The sequence below is a fragment of the Moschus berezovskii genome, chromosome 11 (genome assembly GCF_049115385.1).
Source record: "Moschus berezovskii isolate FMDL1 chromosome 11, NW_MosBer_1.0, whole genome shotgun sequence".
Lineage (NCBI taxonomy): Eukaryota > Metazoa > Chordata > Mammalia > Artiodactyla > Moschidae > Moschus > Moschus berezovskii.
The window spans coordinates 9,713,366-9,738,536 of NC_142470.1; the positions used below are offsets into that span (position 1 = coordinate 9,713,366).

The window sequence follows — 25,171 nt, forward strand, 5'->3', positions numbered from 1 at the left end:
TAGGCATTTATCCTGGAGGAACGAAAGGGCACGTTAACACAGAAACCTGTGCACAAGCATTTATAGAAGCTTTAATCATGATAGCTCCAAATTAGATAAACAACCAAGATGTCCTTCAATGGGTAAATCGTTAAAACAATTTGCGCTGCAGTTGTATCAATTAAAGCTATGCAGCAATAAAAAAGAACAAACTATTGACATACACAATAGATTTTCTAGATGAAATCTCCAGAGAGTTATGCTGAGTTTTTGAAAACATAACAAAAAAACTTGCAAAATATTACATGGTATATGATTCCATTCATATAACATTCCTGAAAAGACAAAATTATAGAAATGGAGAACAAATTAGTGGTTGTCAGTGGTTAAAGAGGAGTTAGTTAATTCCTAGAGACAGAACACAATTTTATATAGAAATCAACCAATCCTGAGGCCATATGCCCATCTGCCCTCTTTTCTCGGCTCCTTCAGTCTGAAACACTCTCTCCCTGCCCTGAATCATCCCAAGGCCAGCTAATCTGACCACTAAGGCCACCCTTAAAGCCCAGAGCAAGCTGAAATTATTTAAACTGCTGCTACTGCTACTGCTGCTAAGTCACTTCAGTCGTGTCCAACTCTGTGTGACCCCATAGACAGAAGCCCACCAGGCTCCCCCGTCCCTGAGATTCTCCAGGCAAGAACACTGGAGTGGGTTGCCATTTCCTTCTCCAATGTGTAAAAGTAAAAAGTGAAAGTGAAGTCGCTCAATCGTGTCCAACCCTTAGCGACCCCACGGACTGCAGCCCACCAGGCTGCTCCATCCATGGGATTTTCTAGGCAAGAGTACTGGAGTGGGTTGCCATTGCCTAATCTGCTTATGCTGCCTTGCCTTGCCTTCCCCACAGAAACCACAAAGAAGGCTCTTGCTCAGGCCTGCTCCTCCTCCCTCTGCCTGTTGACCAACCCCTGGTGCCTCCCCATGTGGCCCTCCATGGCATGGATGGATCCCTCCTCTTAAAACTGTGAGAATAAATTCTCCTTCCAATGGCAGCGTTCTGCTGATCTGTTGGCTGCACCACACCCAGATAAAAATAAAATCCCAGGTAGGACATTTTAGAAGTGAAGCGTTCTGTATTTTGACCGTACCCCTGTCAGTATCCTGGTTATGATGCTCTACTAGAGTTTGCAAGATGTTACCGCTGGGGGGAAGCAGGTTAAAACAAGCTCTCCCAGTAGTATGTCTTACAACTGCATGTGAATCTAACCATCTCAAAATTAAAAGTCTGACTGAAAAAAAATGAAAGAAAGATGAAAGCAAGTCCCTCTTCTTTCCCATTAATCCACTCTGTGAGGTTTCTTTGTCAGGAGCCTTTGTAAATGGTGAATAGGAGGCTGCAGTGAGCAGGATGGAGTGCCAGCACGCTGTAGTGCCCCCCAGTCCTCTCTCCTTTCCCACTGATCCCACTATGGAACAAGTCATTAGCGAGAATAAAGTCATTGGGTCAAAACCAAAGTGCATACTTGGTGGGGGAGAGCAGCCTAGAAGGAGGCAATTGAAGCCAGGATCTCTGAGAGTCATCCTGACAACAGTGATGCTTGCCTTGCACACCCCTCCTGGAAGCCAGGCACATGCACAGTAAGCGGCCCTGCCCAGCCTCCCGGTGCAGCTCTACTGGCCAGAGCTCCGCAGGGCACCCGGGAAGGTGCAGGGATGATGCTGTTACCAAAGGTGGCTAATCCAGGCCACAGGAAACAAAGGCCCAAGGGCTGGCCATAAAGTCACCTTCTGTGTTTTCAGTGAATCTCAGTTTCATGTTATTTTCCCACAAAAGGGAGGAACACCTGGTGCCTTTTATGAAAACTAGCTCTGGTTCTGAAAATGAACCAGCGTGTGGTGGGACTCGGGTGTGCGGTGACTTCCGCCCTTGGGAGCAGGCCCTGGGCAGCAAAGCCACATGGGGCAGGAGCTGGGGGCAGTGGGAGGAGGCTGCCTCATCTGCTTCTGCATCTACTTCATGGAGCCAGAGCTTCAGGGGCAGGGAGGAGGGCACAGCCCTCCTGTCCTCTGGCCCCGAGGAATGGGGTGGTCCTCCTGCCTGGCTCGGGCCTCCCCACAACATCAGCTTTCCGGAGACTCAGGAGACAGCTCTGCTCAGGCCAGATGTGTGATTATGTTCCATAGTTTCCACCTGATATCGACCATATGCTTTTAATCAGATATCATGACCATCTCTGCATGTCTTTCACTGACTTTTTAGAATTTCTTGAGCTGTATATAAAAACACCAATGTGCTTGAATTAGGCTTCAGCACTTGGCGAATTACTTTTTTCTTTCTCCACTTTTGAAGGTTGAACTTCACTTGCAGGTTTAAATTCATCCTTCACTTTAAACTCACCCTTCTCTATGGCACTAGACAACAATCCACAGCTCCAGAGGGGGAGCTGATCTCTCCTAGCACCCCCAAAGCCCCTCTCATTTGTCAGTTTAAGCATCGGAATCTTTGAATAATTTCCCATTATTTAGGAAATCTCAAACATCAACTATTCAGATCCAGCAGTTTATAAGAAATGTTTTGCTGTCTAATCAGCTCCAGAAATAAACGGGAGTGCTGAGAGAAAGGAAGTGAGAGAAGAGGAAGAGGAAGAGGAAGCAGAGAAGAAACGGAAGTAAAGTCCTAGGGGAGGACGGGTCCACGCGCTGCCCTCGGGGGCCCATTTGCTGGTCAGAGGCCACGACCAAGGCTGGCTTCCCAGCACGCAGCCCTGGGGAGGAGCAAGAATGACACAAACACAACCTCCTGGGACATCTTTGGTGGTCCGTTGAGTAAGAATCTGCCTGCCAGTGCAGGAGACACAGGTTCGATCTCTCGTCTGGGAAGATCCCACATGCCAAGGGGCAACTAAGCCTATGTACCACAGCTACTGAGCCTGTGCTCTGGAGCTGCGCTCCCCAACAAGAGAAGCCCACACACCACAGCGAAGAGTAGCCCCGGCTCACCGCAACTAGAGAAAGTTGGCGGGCAACAAAGAAGATCTAGCATAGCCAAAAATTAATTAATTTTAAAAACACACGACTTCCTGGGCTTTCCTCTGACCAGTCTCTGGACACCAAGTCCTCGGCTCCTCGGGGACCTTGCTTCCTCAGACAGTCCCCTGCTCTCCTGTATCGTCAGCTGTCCTCACTGCTGCTTCCTCCCTATCACCGACTAAACATGCTCAACACCTGCCCACCTTTAAACAAAGGCAAGAAGACTCCTGATGCCGAGGCAGCCTCGAGCTGCCACCCTCCCTTCTTTAAAGGCATCTGAACCCTCACCTCCCACCTCAGGTGGACCCTTCAAATCCACTGGCAGTCTTCTGAGCCTACCACCAAGTTCACAAGCACCTTCTTGTAACTGAGCCCAATAGAAACAGTTCAGTCTCATTTTATTTACCCCGTATACAGCTTTGACTAATACTGACCACCCCGTCTAGAAATACTCATCTCCCCCCAGTTTCTGTCTAATTTCCCATCCACCTCTCTGGATGTTCAGCCCCAGCCCCGCGAGTGCCTCCTCCCCACACCCCTAACTGGTGATGCTGCAGCGGACTCTGACAAGGAGTCTGAGGTGACAAGACTGTCTCCATGATGCCACAGGGTCTGCTGTGTGATGATAACACTCCGACATCTCCCCAGACTTCAGACCTAGGGCTGCTCAACATCCCGACCCAGACATCACATGAGCACCTCAAGCTCAGGGTGTCCAAAACTGAACCAACGGGTCTCCTCCACCCTCAATCTCTGGTTGCCTATGTTCCCACCTCAACAGAGAGCATCAGCATCCACCCAGCTGCTCAGCAAGACACCCTTCCTGTCACTCTGGTCCTTCCCTTCCTTCACCTCTGCACTCATCTCCCAACATTTAGCCTATTATTTTTTTCTGTGCAAGAATGTGCATTTGGGTCCCCAGGCCCCATGTTCCCATGTCCCTCCATTGTTAGTGGGTTAGGTTTCTGCCCTCTCACCCTACACCAACACAGACCCTACAAACTGAGCCCCTGACTCAATATCTAGGTCCTCCAATTACTTCTCCTTCTACACACATCAAGGAAACTTTTAAAAACACAAACATAAGAACCTTTTTCTTAAAGTCCTTTAATGACTCCTACCACCCTCAGAATAACGGCCAGTGCCTTTGTGTAGCTTATAATCCTCTGGTGTGACCTGACCTTATCCACCCCCACACCTCATCTCTCACCTTTCCCCTTTCACATGATGGAACTCCTCCCAGGATACTAGAATTCCCGGGGCTTCTGCACAATAGTAGGGGGTCAACAGACACCCGTGAAGCCAAAGTGAGAAGCAATAAACACATAACATCAGGAAAAGCCTCACCAAGGAGTTTTTAAACTGGGTTCTGAAAGATGAGAAAAATTTTATCCAAAAAGGTGGGAGCACAGGAATTTTGAAAATATGGGCCAAGTGGGTTCAAGGGTTTGAAGGCACAAAGTTGCTCCTTATTCCAAACGTGAGATGCCAGAGGTTTGACGAGGCTGGAGGAGAAGAGTGAAGAAGGAAGTGAGACTGGGAGACACGCGTGCCAAGTGAAAGGATTTGGGTATCTGTCCTCTCTCTGGTTGTCTGAGAGGAGGATGCTCTTGGGAGATCCATGGCTACCACTACAACAACTTACTGCCCAGGCCCGCACCCCTGGAGGTCTGCCTGGACTTACTGGTGATGGGAAACTGGACACAGAGTCTGGAGGGAGGGGAGCTTGATCAACTCATCCCCCAGCCCCCAAATTTCACTTTACTCAACACTGGCCTGAGAACGGAAACACAAAATATAACATTTCTAGAAGGCAATAGGCAACACTTAACAAGTTTAAAATGTGAACACTCTGACCCAGTAATTTCAACCTCTGAAATTATTCTATGGCACTAATAGCACGACCATGCCAAAATACAGACACAAGGGTGCTGTTTATCGCGTTGAAAACAAAAATGGGAACAAACTCAACATTCTTCAGTATTGGATTATTGGCCAAATTTTGGTGTGCATGTGTGCTCAGTCACTTCAGTCCTGTCCGACTCTTTGCGACACTATAGACTGCAGCCTGCCAAGCTCTTCTGTCCAGGAGATTCTCCAGGCAAGAATACTGGAGTGGGTTGCCATGCCCTTCTCCAGGGGATCTTCCCAACCCAGGGATTGAACCCACTCCTCTTATGTCTCCTGTATTGGCAGGCAGCTTCTTTACTGCCAGCACCGCCTAGGAAACAGTCAAACAATAAACATGCATTATTAAGAGGAGGTGATACGTCTACACAGACTGATATCGAGCTAAGCTCACAATAAAGTTTTTAAGTTATGAGAGTATAAATAGTACCGTCTCATTTGTGTTTTTTTAAAACCCACAAACACATACACACATCCCCTGAGGCTTTCTAAACTCTAAAATCAGGACACGTCAAAAATTAACAGGAAAAACTAGTACAGCCCTTCCTGAGTTAGACTTGTGGGGTCCACAGGTGCATATTATTTAAGAATGACTTAACTTAGACCAGACATTCTCAAAGTGTGGCCCCTGAACCAGCAGCATCAACATCAGTGGGCAATCGGTTAGAATGCAAGCTCTCAGCCCCACCCCAGACCTACTGCAGCAAGAATCCAGGGTGTGGGGTTCTCCAGAGGACTGAGGCCCTCCAAAGTTTGAGAACTCCCCACCTGGGCATCTGGGAACAGTCCTTAAACTAGGTGATAAACTGTCACGTCTGGGTCACCATGCCACAAAGACTCCCCTTTGCACACGGGGTTTCTCAGGAAGGGAAGGGAGGAGCTCTTAGAGCACAGTGAAGAAAAAGACAAAAAAAAATCTCCAAGTCTCTCAGAGGTCAAGACTCAGTTTGGCTGGGCCCCGACACCTGGCAGTTCTAAACGCCGTCAGGGAGAATGAAGGCAGCCAGAGGAGGGCAGAGGCCGGGCACGGAGGGGCCAGAGGATGGACCTGGGCTTTGGCAGCCGCATTCTAGATCTAAGCCTGTGGCTGCCGGGCAGGAAAGGGAGGCTATTTCAGAGGCGGCTGCAGAAACAGGGACGGTAAACTGAGAAGTTTAGCAAGTGATCCCCAGTCCCTACCTGAGGAACCATCCCCTGACCGGCAGAGAAGTTGTCAAATTCAATTTTTATAAACAAACACTTGGCATCTTTTACTTCAAGCAGCACCAGGGCCTCTGCTCATTTTAAAATGGTTGTGCCACTGAGGGTCAGCGGTCCATCTGGCGTTCACTCTCGGGTCTGCATGTCACGGTACTTAGCGTGCTCTGAGCGCATGGAGGGATTAGGCCTCCAGCAGATGCTGGAGAGGCCCCGGCTGTGGTCCGAAGAAGAGCCTCCTTCGGCCACCGCACTTCTGTCTCGGCATCTCTGCAGCACAGCCACCGCCAAAAGCCTGGCACTTCAGTTTGGATGTCGACCTCCCACTAAACTCTGGATCAGGGAAGCAGGAGTGCCCTCCCCCATTCCCCTTGAACTCAGGGTCAGACCTCTGAGAAAGCAGATGCTTTTCGGAGAAGAGTCTGGTGGTCAGCACAAAGAGAGGACTCCCACATCTCTCCCTGGAAGAGCTTTCGGAGGAGCTCGGACACTCGGTCTCAGCGTGCAGAGGCTGGGTAATTGCCGAGCTGACCCTCTGGAGCCTCCTGGCCTGCTCACCTTTCACGATGATGCCTGGTGCAGCCCCACCATGAAATGTGCTTATTAATCTCACTCATTTGACACCGCGCTCCTCTGCCCTGAGCTCGACGTTAGGAGAAAATGATAGGGATAGATTCTGCTCCTGTCAGACTCACCAAGACTTTCAGAAAACCAGACTATCAAAGGCCATCTGCCGCCCACTCGCCTGGCATTCACAGTGACCCCAAAGGGGCCAGCAGAATGTTAAAGACACAGATCCACATGAGGGAACAGCCAGAAGACCCGGGTTTCCACCCACCCCCAGCCCCACCCCCCACCCGGAGAGTCACCCTGGAGACGGTCCTCCCAGAGACAGGCACGCACCAAGCCCCTGCCCTGATTCACAACACGCTGCTTCATATCTAATTCATCAAAAGACACTTGGGCTTCTCAAATCAGGAACATTTTTATTAGCTTCCCCAAGAGTTTTATGGCACAAAGCCATACCTAATGATTCTATTTTATGGCAAGTTATACATTCAAACAGTGCTTTGAAGTCAGGCAGCAGGTAAGACTCAAATCGTTGTCAAAAAAAAAAAGATTCCCCCGTTCATTCACTTTAAAAATGTTTATAAACTTTCCAGCAACTGGGAAAGTGATGTGGAGGATTGTAACAGGCTCCCCCTTCCCCACATGGGAGCTGGCGTGGGCTGACGCACTGTTCACCATGGGGCTGATTTTGCCTGCCTGCCCCCTCCGCCTGAGGACTTGTGTAAGCTTGAACACATTTTTGGCTGTCACACCTTGGGGGTTGGGGCTATCGGCATCGAGCAGGAAGAGGCCAGGGATGCTGTCCCTGCCGTGCACAGGACCGCCCCACCACATACAACTATCTGATCATCTGGCCCAAGATGTCAGTAACACTAAGGGTGAGAAACCCTGCCTTAGGGCTTCTTTTGGACTGGGCAAGGCATCCCCCCCAACTCACACCTCACATCAGACACTGATTTTATCACTGCGCCAGGTTTTCAGTGCTGACAAATGAGACTTTTCTTTTACTCTTATGTATTCTGCGTATACATTTTCAATGAGCAAGAATAAAACGTCATCCCAAACAAAATCAATTCAGTTCAGTCTCTCAGTCATGTCTGACTCTTTGTGAACCCATGAACTGCAGCACGCCAGGCCTCCCTGTCCATCACCAACTCCCAGAGTTTACCCAAACTCATGTCCATTGAGTTGGTGATGCCATCTAACCATCTCATCCTGTCGTCAAACAAAATAAGGAAAGTGAAAAATAAGACCACCTTAGGGGCTTTCCTGGTGGCTCAGTGGTAAAGAATCCACCCATCAGTGCAAGAGACACAGGTTCGAGCCCTGATTGGGGAAGATCCCACATTCCAGGAGCAACTATGCCCATTCGCCACAACTACTGAAGCCCGCCTGCCCTGGAGCCTGTGCTCTATTACAAGAGAAGCCACTGCAGTGAGACACCCTCACACCACAACTAGATAGCAGTCCCCGCTTGCCACAACTAGAGAAAAGCCTTCACATAGCAATGAAGATCGAGCACAACCAAAAATAAATAATTTTTTTAAAAAAGTCCACCTTAGGAGTTCAGAACACATGACAATAGCCACTGTTAACTAAGGCCTCCCAATAGTTCCTCTGCACATTTTAAGCCCCACCCAAGTTGGGATTTATCTACTGAAAAAACAATATAATTAATTCGAGCCATCGGTACTACTGAACACCACCACAGACGTGTGCTGAAAAGTAAAGCCAATTCTCTACTAAATTGTGGTGATGCAGTCATCACAGCCCTGGACTTGAGTCACCTGATTCACCACTCCCAAGCTCTGGGCCTCCATTACTTCCCTTCTTGGAGCTTGTGTTCTCCTGATCAGCACAGTGGACGGAAGGCAACTTGCCCTCCCACCCTCCAGGGAATTGTGAGAGCCAGCTGAGTTCATGGGTGGGAAAAAGTGCTTTGTAAACTGTAAGAAGCTATATAAACGCATATCAATATATTTATAACATTTATACAAGACAATCTATGACAACCAAGAGTCTTTCAGATGCTTAGATTCTTTTCACGAAATGTCACAACTAGAAATGACTTTGAAAATCAACTAATTTAACCACTTAATTTTATAGAATGTGAAGATGACCATCACAGAGGTCAAGTGACCCAGCTAATGCCAAGCAACAGCCCAGATGGGCTCAGGTTCAGCCAGGACACTCCCCACGCCTTGCCACTGGTGGTGCTTTCCCTTCCTGTTTAAGTTCCTAGAGTGCAGAAACATATCTTGTACACAACGTTCAGAGGGTCTTGAACACAGGAAACAAATATTTGCCGAATCAGTGAATCTTGACTTACCACGTCGTAGCCTGTCGGGGCTCGGTTCCGAGAAGCCACCACCCCGACTCCTGTGATGGGATCCATTGACGTCTCTGGCAAGGCTTCCGAAAGGTCTTTGACTTCAGGCATGGTGGCTTGCTCCTGATTCCCAAAAGGAAAAAGAAAGCACAAAATTCAAATGGAGCATTTAAAGTGAGCAATACAAAGTCTCAAACAGAACCAGAATCCTGGGGCAAATATCCTGAACTCAGCTTCACATACTTGAACCAGCTAAGGGAGTCCTGGCTTTACCTGAGCCTTTCCTCAGATCAAGAATTCAAGCAGGAATTTCCCTGGTTGTCCAGGGGCTAAGACTGTGCGCTCCCAAAGCCAGGAGGCCTGAGTTCGGTCCCTGGTCAGGGAACTAGATCCCACGTGCCACAACTAAGAGTTCGAATGCTTCAACAAAGATCAAAGATCCCATGTGCCCCAACTAAGACCTGGCACAGCCAAATACATAAACAAATATTCTATCAAAAAAAAAAAAAAAGAATTCAAGTCATCTCCAGCCCCTGCTCTTCTCAAGTTAGTTTTGAACACTCTCCCGCCCTGCTGTCTGACTTCCATACAGACACCAGTAGCTTCTCTGAGGATAAATCAGACATGGTTAAATCTAGCAATACCTTCCATCTCTTCCCCTCCCAGCATCTCCTGGCGGAAGAACAGCCCTCCAAATCCACAGCCATGACTACATCCAAGGTTGGGCTGTTGGGGAGCCAGAGCTTTGTGAAACATAGAGGAAAGTGCTCTGGCCATGGAGGCCACAGCAAGGCAATGGAGTCCAGGCTCCATGACTTATAGCTGGTGAGCAGGCAAGCAAAGGTTCAGGACACCGACAGCTGCAGAGCTGCTGTGAGAACTAAGGGAATCCTGTAAACGAAGGGCCTGGAGAGGTCCCCTGGCACACAGTAGGCCCTCATCGAAAAGCAGACAAGGGTGGGTGAGGACACAAAGGTCCAGTGTAATCGGCCAGAAACGTGGTTACTGCTGTTCCCAAGAGGACTGGTGGGTCCCTTTGTTGTGTTTAATCCTAGGGTCATGAGGACACTTACTCAAAGCTAAACACTAACAATGACTGTAATTCTTGTTGGAGACTGGGAGAAAGGGAGGGAAATGAAATTATTATTCTGCTGTTGCCTGCCTCCTGATGTGCCCAGAGGAGACCAGCAGAATATAGAGAGCACTGGTCTGGGCAGCTCGAGTGGCAGTGCACCAGAAAGCATATAAAATGGTAACACCTTATGTAAATGACTTCTAAAGCATTTTAAAAGGACCAGCAGTGGAAAACAGCAAGTTAAATTCTACCTCCTTCTGCAGCGATTACATTCCACTGGCTGTAGGTCTGTCAGATCTCTCAAGGCTGGTTACTGCTGCTAAAGCAAACCAAACACTCTTGTCTAACTTGGCAGCCAGTAGGAATATTTTAAGTTCTCAGCCTAGAATCAGAAAAGGCAGAGGCCATTAAAAATGACTACAGCCTCCTATGTAGAAACCACCAGAGGGCTGTATGCAAGTCACCGTGTAATCAGCATTCCCTGGAACCCACGAAAGGCTCCAGAAACAGGCTCTTCAGTGCCAGGGAGCTAATTCCCTGATCAAGGCTAGGAAGCGCCTGGCAGCAGCCACAGTCTCAGCTTCTGTTTATGACAAAGGCCAAACTAAGTTAAGCTTTACTTAATTCTACTGAAAATAAGCTTCTGGAAGTAAAGGGCAGAGGGGACAGGACATCACACCGCATCACTGAATCGTTTTCTATTTTCAGATCTCATTTACCAGGCGGGTGTATCTGCATAAAATACAGGGCTCAGTGCTTCCTGCACACAGTAGGCACTAAGTGAATATTTACTGAATGAATCCGCAGGGATGCCTCAGTCAGGAAGGTTTAGAATTCACTATCTGCACCAGCGGAATCCAAAGCAAACACTGATCAAAAAGGACTTCACTTGGAAAACTCGGTATTCTTGGTTAACATGGAAATAACATCGCTTCCGTTAGCAAAATACTGGTATACCTGCTGTTGGTTACCGAAACGCTTTGCAATTAACAACTCATTAACAGAAGGCACTGGATTCTGCCAGTACTAAAATATCATGCTGTGAATTTAATAAAGAACATGAAACGTAAGTTTTTTTATTATTATTATTATTAAGATGGTGCTGCCTCTATCTGAGGTGGGGGGTGGGGAGCATGGGAATAAATGAGAAATATTTTACTAGCTGAGAGATGCCCCATCCTCGGGTCACTGCATCCTGGTCCAGGTACCCACCGCCCTCCTCTGCTCTGCAGCGCGAGCAAGTTGCGGGGCGGGGGGCAGGGGGCCGGCTGACGCCGCTGCTCCCACAATGCACCGGGCAGCCGGGCACCGGGCCCCAAGATGGCTGCGGGCAGCCTCCCGCGCAGACAAAGGAGCTGGCCGGCGGGCGGCGGGCCTGCAGGCCGGGAGGATGCGGCGGACAGGGCATTAGCACTGAGCATCTCAGATGCACGCCTCCCCCCGCCACTCCCCCAGTGGCAGTGCCCTGGGGGATCCAGCAGCCTTTGTGAAATACAGACAAATGACTCCTCGCCGGGGCGGCGGAGGAAAGCGCCAGCACCAGCAAAGGAAGCTTTTAATGAGAAACGCCCAAGATACCATGGCAGAGGCAATCACTCAGAGCCGCTTGCCCTGAATTACATATTTTCTGACTGCAAATTACTCTTAACAGCGTCTCTACCGTCACTTCAATTGACCTTCCTCACAAAAGGCCATTTATTAACTAGCACTCGGTGCTCCCTGGGCTGCGCGGAGCCTCCGGCCCGAAGGGATGGCACCGCAGCGGCCCCAGCTGCCCGGGTCACAAGCCAGGCCTCAGCGAAGGGAAGAAGAGGCCATTAATGGGGTGGGGGTGTGGGGGGGGGGGGTGCCTGGGGAGAGGGGCAGAGGAGCAGGGGAGTGTTTAAGACCACCATTAACCTGTCTGGCAAGATGCTGACGCTGGGCTGAAGCAGAAAATGCCAGGCCTGCTTGCAACAACGGGTGTCTTCCTCAGCTCTCTTTGCCCAGCCAGGCATCCACCTCCAGCTCCAAATTCTCGCTGCACACAGAACGCACTAACACACCTCCCCCCTCCCCCCATCTGAACAGTGCCCTGCAATTACCCAAAAAGCTTTCTCTGGCTCCTTCTCAACTGATGCTCACACCAAACCCAGGAAAGGGGCTGGAGCATATTAATCTCTATTTTAGAGGAAACAGGCCTGGAGTTCTCAGACACCATGGGCTGGCAGAAGGCACAGCCCCAGGGGCCTCTGACCCTCCCTCCCCAGTCTGGTCTACTTTCCACACACTGGGCAGAGAGAGACCCAACTTCCCATCCCGTACCTGATCAAGAAAGCGCTCTCAGCACCAATTATATTTTAAAATGCCAAAACTCTCCTTTCTCTAGCAGTAACCAGTAAGTGAAGCGAGGGAGAGAAAAGTATGGAGAGAAAAGTAACATGGGATTAATTTTCCTCACACCTCAGTTTCGAGATGCAGCATTTCCCTCATAAATAATTTACAGCAATAAAAATGAGCTAAGGCCATGTTTGTGTAGGACAGAGGTAAATTTAGGCCTAATGAGGGAGACCCGCGTGCTGCACAGGAGGGAATGGGGTGATGTATAGCATGGTGTGAACACAATCAACAGCACACAGGTTGGGGGGGCCTCCATTACCAACTGCAAGTTGCAGGGCCAACGGAGTTGGGGGTAGGGGAGAAACTTGTACTGCCCTGGCTGTGGCTGCAAGGAGGGTCTCTAGAGGAAAAGCCAAAAGTTCACTGGGTGTTTTAGATGACAAGATAACAGAGACAGATTTCTGAGAACTCTAGGAAGGAGCCAACCTGAAGCTCAGTGGATTTTCAGGAAATGTCAGGGGAGGAAGGACGATGGTAGCAGCACCTGGGAGTCATGTCTGATCTCGGGCAGGGTCGGAAGAGTAGAGAGTACCCTGGCAGCACTGACCTTGACCTAGTCCTCCTAGCTTAACCCCACAGGTCGTCTGGTCCCTGTCTACCCCGAGCGTGCAGCCAGCCTCACTCAGACCATGGCCAAGGCTGGGGGCTACAGAGCCTCGCTCTGGGCAGCTGTCCCTGTGTCTGTCCCGAGAGGGTTTCTCCACAAGGCAGGGGGAGAAAGAGAGAGACAGCGAGTGAGAGGATGAGAGTGTGTGTGCGTGTGTGTGTGTGTGTGTAGAGAGAGAGAGAGAGTGTGTGTGTGTGTGTGTAGAGAGAGGGAGAGAGAGTGTGTGTGTGTGAGTGTGAATGTGTGTGTGTGAGTGTGTGTGTGTGTGTGTGTTACTTCCTGGGACTGAGGGACTGGATGGGGCCAGTTAGGGTGAGGTGTGCTTCCCAGGCCAGCAGGAACTTCTCCAGCCGCGCTCAGTGAGGTCCATCCAGCAACACTGGGTAAGAGAAGCGCTTCCTGCGCGTGCAGCACACAGGGCTAGGGGAGGTCCCAGCCCCCGGCACACCAGCCCCTCACCAAGGCTGTCACCCCAGGTTCACAGAGAAATGAACTTTAACTTTAAAGCCCCTTCACATAGACAGCACATGGCTCCCTTGTAGCTGATCAAAGAATTACTACGACAGTGTGCTTAATCCCTAAAAGTCAGCAGTGCTGGGCTTAACTGATGCTGAACATTGTTTCAGAATCAAAGGCTTGCCTCCCGGCCGCAGTCTGGGAGAAAACTAAGCTACTGAATCACAGTTGAAAACTCAGGGGAACTTTGATATCATCTCTGTTTAATTTCCCCGGCCCTGTGAGCCTGGGGTTTATCTCGTTTTATCAACTCCTGTACTGAAATCAAAACCCAACTAACAGAGCTCAGACCTCTCTCCACCGAGGCCCTTCCAGCAGCAGAGTAGGGCGTGAGCTGTAGGGTTTCAAGCACTTTTGTCGGGGGTTGGGAGGCAACAACTGCCAGGGGGCAGGGGATGCTGCCTTCAAAGGAGGCACAGCAGGAACTCAGGGCAAGGAAGGAAGACCGGCTCAGAAGCAGAGCCCGGACTGCCCATCAGGGCTGAAGTTGGGACTCGCACAGAGCTTTGGAGGAGAGTAATATCAAAGTATTGGGGGGTGGGGCAGGTTAAACAGGGCTGCTGTTGCTGCTGCGTTGCTGCAGTCGTGTCCGACTCTGTGCGACCCCATAGACAGCAGCCCACCAGGCTCCTCTGTCCCAGGGATTCTGCAGGCAAGAATACTGGAGTGGGTTGCCATTCCCTTCTCCAATGCACGCATGCATGCCAAGTCGCTTCAGAGGTATCCGACTCTGTGCAACCCCATGGACAGCAGCCCACCAGGCTCCTCTGTCCACGGAATTCTCTAGGCAAGAGTACTGGAGTGGGTTGCCATTTAAATAGGACTGCTGGGATTTAAATGACAAAACCAGTGGGTTAATTAAGTCTCTACAGAAGGATGAACTTGTGATCGGATTGTCTGAAATCCAAAGTCAAGGGCAGAAAAGACATAAACTGTCTGCCCACATCTACCAGCTTGCAGGGCTGGAGAAAAGCAGTGGATAAATATTTCACTCCCCGTGGGGAACGGCCGAAGAGCAGAGCCTCCCTGAGGAAAAGCTGCAGCCCTGGCCGGCGAGGAGCAGCTCTCTGCCTGCTTCCCAGCAGCTCAGTGGTGCCAGTGGGCTGCAGGAACCCCTGCTTGTCTCTGTTACCCCATAACTACCGGTTCCTTCCTGCTGACAAATCTCAAGCAGGGGACAGAAGGACAGGGGAGGAAGTCGGTGGCTAGGCTTCACCCATGTACCCACAACACACACAAATACACAAACCCAGCCCCCGTAGGCAGCCGTGGCGCATGCAGAGCCCTACCTCCTCAGGAGACTGCAGGCTGAGGTCAGGGTCCATGCAGCACCCAGGCAAATGGCCAGCCGGCTCTGGGCGCCACCCATAGGGACAGCGCACACAGGCGGAGAGGCGGCCACTGTGGAACCTCAGGATAGCCTCCTGGTGCCTCCTGTACTTTGGCCTGGACATTTGATCCGAGTGACCAGTCAGAAACCAGATCGTTCTGACAAATGCTGTCGAGTACGATCTGGTGGCAACAGGCCACAGGCTGCTGGGAAGGCTGCTAAGATACTGGGGAATGAAAGCAAGTATTTTCCTAAGCTCCCCTGGATCACAAAGAACTTTCCAGCCAGGGAACTAACAATGGCGAGCACTTCCTTTTTTTTCCAGTAAAAGTCTGTTACTTCTAATAGAAGAATCTGGTGTACAAATGCATCCACCCCATCAGACCTCTGCTTAGACTGGCATTAACTATTTGATAGCCAAACAGATTTATCATAAACCATGTGAGGCAGGCCTGGGGTTTGGGTGGCTGCAGTACAGTGCAGTGCTGGATCCCAGAATACACGCTCCCAAAATAAATCCGGATCAAGTTCTACAGCACGGCTGTGGCCAAAGGCCTGCCCCTACAGGCCTGGCTCTGCAAAACCAGGGAGCCTGGTGCTGGGGAGGAGGGGGCATTCTCCAGTACACTGTGAGCCCCACACCAACTTGCTCACAGTTACTGCAGATGAAGGTCGTCCCTACCCACTCCCATCAGGTCTTAGTGCCATAGTGCCCCCTGGAGAGAAGGCAGAAGGTGGACCCCCATGGAAGGCAGATGCCCTACAAATGAAACCATCCCAGGAGGCTCCAAGAGCCGGCTGGCCGTTTGCCCAATATTCAGTGACAGGAAACGGTCACAGCCTTGGCTTGATGGCCACAGTGTCTGCTGAGTGAAAATGCGAACATGTCACCTCGACACGGGACAAATGGGCCCTGAGGCCAGAATCGTCAGAACACCTGGCTTCAGGTCAGCAGACACCCCACCTCATCACCACCCACGCTCTTGACTTTCACATGGACCTTAAGAGTTTCCTTGGTCATATAATCATTCTACCTGTGTGTGCTGATGACTTCCAAATTACCTCCGAGGCTGGAATTTTTCTCCTGAGACTCAGACATGTGTATCTGATGCCCTGCTGGCTACTGTCACCTGCATGTCCCACTGATACCTTCAACCTGGCTGACCTCGCCATCCTCCCCCTGAGGCATCTCCACATTCCTAGTACCGAACAGGACCTGGTACATAACAGTCAGCCCACAGATGTTTGTGGAAAGCTCTTGTGCTGAGCATGCAGCAGCGACGAAGGTGGGAAGCCTGACATTCTCGAACCCTAGCGTGCTTGAGTTACCTAGAGAATTCACGAAAACAGTCTTACAGCCACTCCCCGAGATGCTGACTCGGTGCCTGAAAAGCTGCATTTCTAACAAGATCCAGGTAGATGCTGAAACAGCTGGTCCGCAGTCCAAAGTCTGAGAACAAGGCAGTAGGTACTCATGGGATGTTTGATGAAGGAAGGAAATTGAGCCAGGGAGGGAGGAAGGGAAGAAGGAACCTAAAGGTCATCATCATCCCTGGGGAACAGCCTCAGAGTAAGTCCTCCAGTCTTTCCCTCCCTAACGCAGGTTGCCCAGGAGCACCCAGTCCCTCCCCTATGGCACCCACCGCACCATTCAAATTCTGGGTCACATCTCCCATTCACCCCAAACCTTCCCCACTGCCCAGCCAGACAAGTGCTGTCCTAAGAATCCGGATGTTGTCCAAGGACATGACCTTAGCACATGGGCACACACGCACATACACACACGCACACACACACACACACACACGTAAAGAAACATGGTCTTGCCTCTCAGAAGGTTACAACACTTTCCCAAGCAGAGCATTACTTGTTCAAAGGTATATGTCCATCATAGTACCTAGTCTACAGTGAATACTCAATAAATTTGCATCATCAATAAATAGACTATGGATCAATGGATGGACGGATGGGAGGATGGATAAATGAAGTCCCTGTCCTTCTCTCAAAACTGTCTGTGTTCCACTGGACTAAGGAGGCACGTAAAGCGGCAGGAGCAATGGTGAGAGTGCCCCGCTGGGGTCACTGATGCCTGCTGCAGGACAAACACCGCAACTCCAGGGCTGAGCCACCTGCTGAGCAAGGGAGGTGGGACCTCAGGACTCTGGGCGGTTCCACAAGTGGGTCTGCCTTAGATCCAGCGAGTGGGCTGGATGAGGACCTGGCAGGGGGCTCCGTGAAGACTCCCTGTAGAGTTTGTAAAAACTACAGCTGCCCCCCCAGGTTCTGATCTGATTGGTCTGGGCTGGGGCAGAGACTGGATAATGCACTGCCCAGGTGCAGTGGCACTGTGCTGGGCGGCACGGGGCTCACAGGCTAGAGGAAATGTCCTCAAAGAAAGGATGTAAATGAAGGGGGCACTCCCTTCTGCCGGGGGCGGGGTGGAGGTGCAGTCAGGGAGCTGGCCTTCCTGAAAGACAGAGGGTACAGAGTGTGCAAGGGGTGCGGGTGGAAGACAAGGCAACAGCCGTGACGTGAACAGGCCAGACTGTCGGGAAACGGAGCATCAGAGAGGCTCGGAAACAAACAAAGCCGTTCAAAACCTGTCTTCACCTCTCTGCTCCTTCTAAGGTCTAAGTAATGATGAGGATCTACAGGAAGGAGTGCCCCAGTAGTCGGAAGGGAGATTCCCAAGCCTTGGGTTCCCATTTCCTCTCCTGAAGCATCACCACTTCCTGCAGACCCGGCAGGGTCTCTTTACGCTGTTAGCTCAGGGGAGGGCTGGGTGGTAAAGGAGAGGACTAGAAAAGGTGTGGGCTTTGGACACAGAGGAACCAGGGCTTGAGCTGCAACTCTGACACAGCTATGTGACCGCAGGGAGACAAACTGAACTGGGCCTAAGTTTCCACTCCTATAAAACTGGAACAATGCATAAATTTTCTTTACAGGGTTTTAAAGTATATAAAGAACTTATAGAACTTCCATCAAAAGAAACAAAAGAAAGGGAGAAAATATTTGCAAACCATATATATCTGATAAGAGGTTAAAAATCCAGGCTTCCTTGGTGGTCCAGTGGATAAGAATCTGCCTTGCAATGCACGCTTCCCTGACAGCTCAGTTGGTAAAGAATCTGACTGCAATGTAGGAGAACCCAGTTCAATTCCTGGATTGGGAAGATCCCCTGGAGAAGGAATAGGCTACCCACTCCAGTATTCATGGGCTTCCCTTGTGGTTCAGCTGGTAAAGAATCCACCCGCAATGCAGGAGACCTGGGTTTGATCCCTGAGTTGGGAAGATCCCCTGGAGGAGGGAAAGGATGCCCACTCCAGTATTCTGGCCTGGAGAATTCCATGGACTATACAGTCCATAGGGTTGCAAAGAGTTGGACACGACCGAGCAAATTTCACTTTCACTTTTCACTTTGCAATGTGGGGCATATGGGTTTGAGCCCTGGTCTGGGAAGATCCCACATGCCAAGGGGCAACTAAGCCCATGCATCACAATTATTGAGCCTGTGCTCTAGAACCTGTGCTCAGCAACAAGAGAAGCCACCAAAATGAGAAGTCCATACACCGAAACTGGTCAAAGTCTACGTGCAGCAATGAAGACCCAGTGCAGCCAAAAATAAATGAAAGAAAAACAAACAAACAAAATATATGTGAGGTTAAAATCCAAGTCTATAAAGAACTCCTACAACAGAGCAGTAACAAAAAGCACATAACTTGATGAAAAAAAAAGGGGAAAGGTCTTGAAAAGGCTTTTCTCCAAGGGAGATATACAAATGTCCAAAAAGAATCTGAAAAGATGTTCAGTGTCACTACTCATTCAGTTCAGTTCAGTAGCTCAGTCATGTCCGACTCTTTGCGACCCCATGAATCACAGCACGCCAGGCCTCCCTGTCCATCACCAACTCCCGGAGTTCACTCAAACTCATGTCCATCGAGTCGGTGATGCCATCCAGCCATCTCATTCTCTGTCGTCCTTGTCTCCTCCCACCCCTAATCCCTCCCAGCATCAGACTCTCTTCCAGTGAGTCAACCTGTCGCATGAGGTGGCCAAAGTATTAGAGTTTCAGCTTTAGCATCAGGGAAATGCAAAACAAAACCACAGTGAGATATCATCTCAGACCCACGAGGACGGTTACTGTGCTGGGCTTAGTCGCTTAATCGTGTCCGACTCTTTGCCACCCCAAGGACTGTAGCCCACCAGTCTCCTCTGTCCATGGGGATTCTCCAGACAAGAATACTGGAAGGGGTTGCCATCCCTCCAGATCAGTTCAGTTCAGTTCAGTCGCTCAGTCGTGTCCGACTCTCCGCGACCCCATGAATCACAGCACGCCAGGCTTCCCTGTCCATCACCAACTCCCGGAGCTCACTCAAACTCATGTCCACAGAGTCGGTGATGCCATCCAGCCATCTCATTCTCGGTCGTCCCCTTCTCCTCCCGCCCCCAACCTTTCCCAGCATCAGAGTCTTTTCCAGTGAGTCAACTCGTCGCATGAGGTGGCCAAAGTATTGCAGTTTCAGCTTCAGCATCAGTCCCTCCAATGAACACCCAGGATCGACCTCCCTTAGAATGGACTGGTTGGATCTCCTTGCGGTACAAGGGACTCTCAAGAGTCTTCTCCAGTACCACAGTTCAAAAGCATCAATTTTTCAGCGATCAGCCTTCTTCACAGTCCAACTCTCACATCCATACATGACCACGGGAAAAACCATAGCCTTGGCTAGACGGACATTTGTTGGCAAAGTAATGTCTCTGCTTTTTAATATATTATCAAGGTTGGTCATAACTTTCCTTCCAAGGAGTAAGCATCTTTTAATTTCATGGCTGCAATCAGCATTCGCAGTGATTTTGGAGCCCAAAAAAATAAAGTCTGACACTGTTTCCACTGTTTTTCCATCTATTTCCCATGAAGTGATGGGACCAGATGCCATGATCTTTGTTTTCTGAATGTTGAGCTTCAAGCCAACCTTTTCACTCTCCTCTTTCACTTTCATCAAGAGGCTTTTGAGTTCCTTTTCACTTTCTGCCATAAGGGTAGAGTGTCATCTGCATATCTGAGATTATGGTTACCAGCAAAACCCAGAAAATTAGTACAGTTGAGGATGTGGAAAAGTTGGAAACCCGGGGCACTCTTGGTGGAAAAGTAAATGCAGCAACTATGGAAAACGGGATGGTGATTCCTCAAAAAATTAAAAGTAGAATGACTACACGATCTGGCAATTCCACTTCTGGATATATACCCAAAAGAACTGGCTACAGAGTCTCGAAGAGATATTTGTTTGTGTGTGTTCACAGCAGTATTATTCATGATAGCCAAAAGGTGGAAGCAACCCAAGTGTCCGCAGACAGATAAAGGATAAGTAAAATGGGTCTTTACATGCAACGGAGTCCTACTGCTAAAAAGGAAAGAAATTCTGACACGCGCTGCAGTGTGGATGAACACTGAAGTCGTTATGCTAAGTGAAATAAGACAGTCACAAAGACAAATACTAAATGATACCATTTAAGGTATGAGGTACTCACAGTAGTCAAATTCATAGAAAGCAGAATGGTGGTTGCCAGTTGCTGGAGGAGGAGAAAATGGGAGTTGCTTAATGAGCACAGACGGCCCTGGAACAATGCAGGAGTTAGGAATACCAACTCTCTGAGTCATCGGAAATCCGAATATACCTTATAGGTGGCCCTCCAAAATCATGGTCCCTCTCATACTGGGGGTTCAACTCACTGGGGAAGGTGTAGTACTGCAACAGTTATTACTGAAAAAATTCCATGCGTAAGTGGACCTGCGCAGTTCATACGCCATGTTGTTCAAGGGTCAACTGTACAGAGTTTCCATTTTGCAAAATGAAAAAGTTCTAGACGTTAGTTGTACAACAACATGAATGTACTTAATGCCACCAGTGCATTAGGTAGCAAATTAGGATGGCAAATTTTATTTTGTGTATTTCACCGTATTTTTAAAAAGCATCTGTAACTGTGGTCCTCAAATTTCAGTAAGCATTAAGTACAACCTAAGATTCTTGTTCAACAGATAGACTCTGGGGTCCCTTCCCCAGATATTCTGATTCAAACTCTGGGTTTGAGGCCTTGGGATCTGCATTTCAATAAACATCCTGGGATATTTAGCTCATTAAGAATTCATTTATTTCTCTTTTCTAAAGGATCAAAGGATATTATTTTGAACATTTTCCTGGGCAGATCAGTACCTGAAAAAAAAAAAAGTGTGTGTGTGTAGAACAATCCCATAGCCACAGGCCCAACAAGATGGCCCTCCAGTTTTCAGGAGAGTCTGTGCTGCTACAAAGCTCGAGTATGTGACCCCTGGGCTCTGGGCCCACAGGCCTCTCACATTTCAGCCTACATAAGCTCTGCATCTCGCCAGAAGTGTGTCATATAAACCAACGCTTGCCCACAGGATGTCCCCAGCAAGGAGGTAATGTCAAGCACACCCTGCCTCCCAAGCAGCAGGGGAGAAGAGATCTGAGGCAGGCAACCCCACTGCAAACAGTGCAGACAACTCAGGGAAACCACAATTCCCAGTGGCAGCCTAGTGAGCAGGAGGCCAAAGAGAGCCAGTGGGGCCAGGCACTGCAGGCCAGGGAGAGCCTCAGATAGAGCCAGGACAGCCTGCAGAAAGGCAGCTCATTCAGGGAACCCAGGCTTCCCCTCCCACAACCCAATGAGCAAACAAGACCCTGCTCACTCAGCCGCAGCCAACTAAACTCAGTGTTCTCAGCCCATCACCTCCAGCCATGTAGTCATTTGTTATTTTCATCATCATAACAGCACCTTTGACATTTCCCATGCCTGACGCCAACACCATCATTGCTTTTCAGTGTGGCAAGGACGCCACACTCTGAGCACGAGGCATGGAGCACTTTCAACCTGCTATGGCAGCAGGGCCCAGGTCACATGGATTGAGATACACCCCCCAGCCCCCACTCACCCCTTTCAAGGCCCTGAGATCAGATCACAATGTGTTCACGTGGTCGTGTGGTTTTGTAAAACGTATGGCAAGGTATTCTTGCGTTGTTTTTCTTCCAGCCCCTCCCGCCCACAACAAATTGTCAAAATGGCAGACCCACAAAACTAGGGTCTTAGACCCCTAGTTAATTGATTAGGGGTTAGGGCTAGACCTCACTTAAATTTAGTGAGGATCCCCCAACCCCCTCCACAGTATCACACAAATTCACATACCTTAGCTCGTTCAGCCTTACAGCGTAGGTTTTACGCTTAGGTCTCTTTAATAAATAAGCAAATGGGGATTCTGAAAGATCCCATGAGGTTCCATGACTTGCCGAGGGTTACCTAGGTTCCAGGAGGTATCCCTAGATTCCAAGCCCAGTGTTCTTTCTACTCCCATCCTTTCCTGCTGCTGCTGCTGCTGCTAAGTCACTTCAATCGTGTCCGACTCTGTGCGACCCCATAGATGGCTGCCGACCAGGCTCCGCCGTCCCTGGGATTCTCCAGGCAAGAACACTGGAGTGGGTTGCCATTTCCTTCTCCAATGTGTGAAAGTGAAAAGTGAAAGTGAAGTCGCTCAGTAGTGTCCGACCCTTAGCGACCCCACGGACTACAGCCTACCAGGCTGCTTCATCCATGGGATTTTCTAGGCAAGAGTACTGGAGTGGGTTGCCATTGCCTTCTCCGGATACATGTATTACCTGTCCACAAAGGTGTTACAGAAAATAACGGAAAAATTACAGCCCCCCCACTTCCTGTCCGTGTACCTGCCGATGTTCAGACTAGTGGCCCTCAATACAACCACTAACAGAGAAGCACACTAAAAAAATTGAAGCTACTCTTCTGATTAAGTAGTTAACAAACTCTGAATACTAACCACTAATTTTTACTGCCCACTTGCCCTGTGGCAGGCATGGAGCTGAGCATTGCTCCTGTTATATTTCTCTTACTTCTTACTATAATCCTATGAGATAGACATTATCACGAGCCTCATTCTACAGATGAGGAAACTGAGGCTCAGAAAAGTTCACTAATTTGCATAAGAACACACAATAAGGAGAGCCAAGGCATAAGCTGAGGTCTAATTCTGACATCCTTGCATTTAATCATGGTGTACTCTTCCATCTAGAAGTAGGGGGAAAGCCCACCAGTGGGAAGGAGGCAAAGCAGAGAAATGCCTTTAGCATAAATCAGGAGTGTGCCCTAAAAGCTAGAAGGAAGGAATGAAAAACGTGGATCAGAGAAGGTGATTCTGGGCTCAAGTGAACCAGTAATTGCTATGTCAGTTGCTTTGCACAGGTCTTGGTGCCCAGGTCCCAGAAGAGGCCCCATCTCTCAGAGGCTCCATTTAAATATTCTATGCAAGGCACAACATCTTGAAATAGCCAGTTCAATTTCCCGCAAGCAAGAAAGGTGTCACCTGTCTCCTGTGCTAACTTTCTGAGTGCGCTGAGTTTTTGAGTTAGTCTAGGCTTCCACTGAGCTTATCTCCTAACTTTTCTAAGGTTTTTCTGGTGCAGCTGATAAGATTTTCTTGCCCTGTTAAAATGAGATGAGATCCAGCCAGCTGTCCAGAAATGTACAATGAGATTATATTGAGAAGGAACCACCAGAGACAAAGGCCCCTAAAGAGATTCCAGCTTGCTGTCTGCTTTGTGGCAGAAAACTGAGTGGGGGCTGGTTCATGGGTGGGGGCAGGGAGCAGAGAAGGGGCAACAGCCATTCCCTTTTTGCCCTCCAGTGGGCCTTCCTCTGGGCCAAGCTGAAGAGGCTGTGGAGGGGTAGAGAATACAAGAATCGTTTTTAATAGCTGGGAAAGGCTGATGATTTACGAAGAGCTGTGTGTTGCTAACAAAGAGGACAAAGATGCTCACGGGTCTGCCTTCTTCATTTGGCCCCCGCCCCTGAGCCTCACTTGCACTGGAGTCCCCATGGGGTGACTATCAACAGGCTCACTACCCTTCAAGGATGGTACTCTGGGTCCTGGGTGCCTCGACCAGCACGTCACCTTGCAGACAGGTGCCCTGGAGTTTGGCTGTCCTCTCTGCTCTGCTCAGGTCACAGAGGAGGCCGCAGATCATGCCCGAGGCTCAGGTGCAAGCTGCTCGGCACCCACGTGACCACAGAGAGTGGACCCCGGGCCCCGCCAGTGAAACGGTCCGGGTCTGTGCAGGTGGCCGCCGCGCCCCGGCACAGGTGGGCCGCCTCACCTTTCACCGGACGGACGTGGCTCTCGGAGACCTCACCTGCCCCGGCCAGGGGGGTCGCTGCTCGCCCCCGGGTCCCCGCGCTATCCTCCCGCCTGCCGGCTGCGAGGCCAAGCCAGGACGCGAAGCCGCGGCGCGCGCAGGGCCGAGCAGAGGCCGCCGGGCCTGTCCCCGCGGCTGGCCGGGCACGGAGCCCGCAAGGCCTCGGCGCAGCCCGGCTCCGCCCGCCCGCCCGCCCCTCGGCCCGGGTTCCGCGCCCGCCCGCCCGTCCCCCGAAGGAGCAGGGCCGGCTCGGCCGAGCCTCCGCGGCGCGCGGCCCGCCCGCCCTCACTTAACTGTTCCCCGCTGGGGCGGCGGCGGCGGCGGCGGCGGCGGCGGGTCCCGGCTCCGTCTCACGCAGAAGCAGCTTCTCATCGCCCGCGCGGCGCGGAAGGGGCCGGGCCCGGGGCCCAGGCGGCGGGGCCGGCAGCTCGAGCGCGAGCCTCCCGGGGAGCGGCGGCGGCGGCGGCGGCAGGGGCGGGGCGCGGCCTGGCGGCGGCGGCGGCGACAACGACGGCTGCGGCTCCCTCCGCGGGCCGCGGCGGCAGGCCGGGCTCCGGGCCTCCCGGCTCTGGCTCTGGCTCCGGGGGAGGCGCCGGGCGCCTGAGGCTGGCTCGGGCGGGAGGAGGGAGCGGGAGCCCTCGCGTCCGGAGCCCGCGCCGCCGCCCGGTCGCCACCCCGCCTCCCGCGCCGGCCTCCCCCACGGCCTGGCCCGTTAGCCCGGGGAGGGCCCTGGCGCCGCAGACCCGGCCTCTCAGAGTCCGCAACGGCCCCCCGGCGCAGCCCAGACCCGAGGGAGCCCCGGGCCTCTTGGAGCTTGGGCCCTGATTGCCCCCTCCCCCAAGCTGGTCTCTTCCAGGGACCCGCAGCCCCCTCTGCTCTCCTAGGCCTCACTGTATCACTATACCCTAGACCAGTCCTTACATCCCTGGAAGCCCCCAGGCCTCTTGGAACCTGGGATAAACGTTACACACCCCCACACACCCACATGCCTCTTGCAGGGACAGGGACACATACAGCCCCACACACACCCCACACACA

The 25,171-nt window shown here is 50.9% G+C and overlaps 1 protein-coding gene across 11 annotated transcripts in view; it reads right to left on the reverse strand.

Annotated features, from left to right (window-relative positions):
* MVB12B (multivesicular body subunit 12B) overlaps nucleotides 1-24,843 on the reverse strand; it is a 200,674-nt gene extending 175,831 nt beyond the window's left edge. For 2 of the 11 annotated variants that reach the window (XM_088841153.1, XM_088841151.1), the window contains exons 1-2: nucleotides 14,878-15,104; nucleotides 9,012-9,134 (exon numbers count right to left, since the gene is read on the reverse strand). In XM_088841153.1, the coding sequence (XP_088697279.1) occupies nucleotides 9,012-9,134; nucleotides 14,878-15,042 (288 nt within the window). In that variant the 5' untranslated portion in view covers nucleotides 15,043-15,104. Of the gene's footprint in view, nucleotides 1-9,011; nucleotides 9,135-14,877; nucleotides 15,122-23,892; nucleotides 24,072-24,094; nucleotides 24,294-24,427 lie in introns of those variants that run through there. The other 9 variants (XM_055400884.2, XM_088841152.1, XM_088841149.1 and 6 more) reach the window with 9 other exon arrangements.
* Between the last annotated feature and the right edge of the window lie 328 nt (nucleotides 24,844-25,171).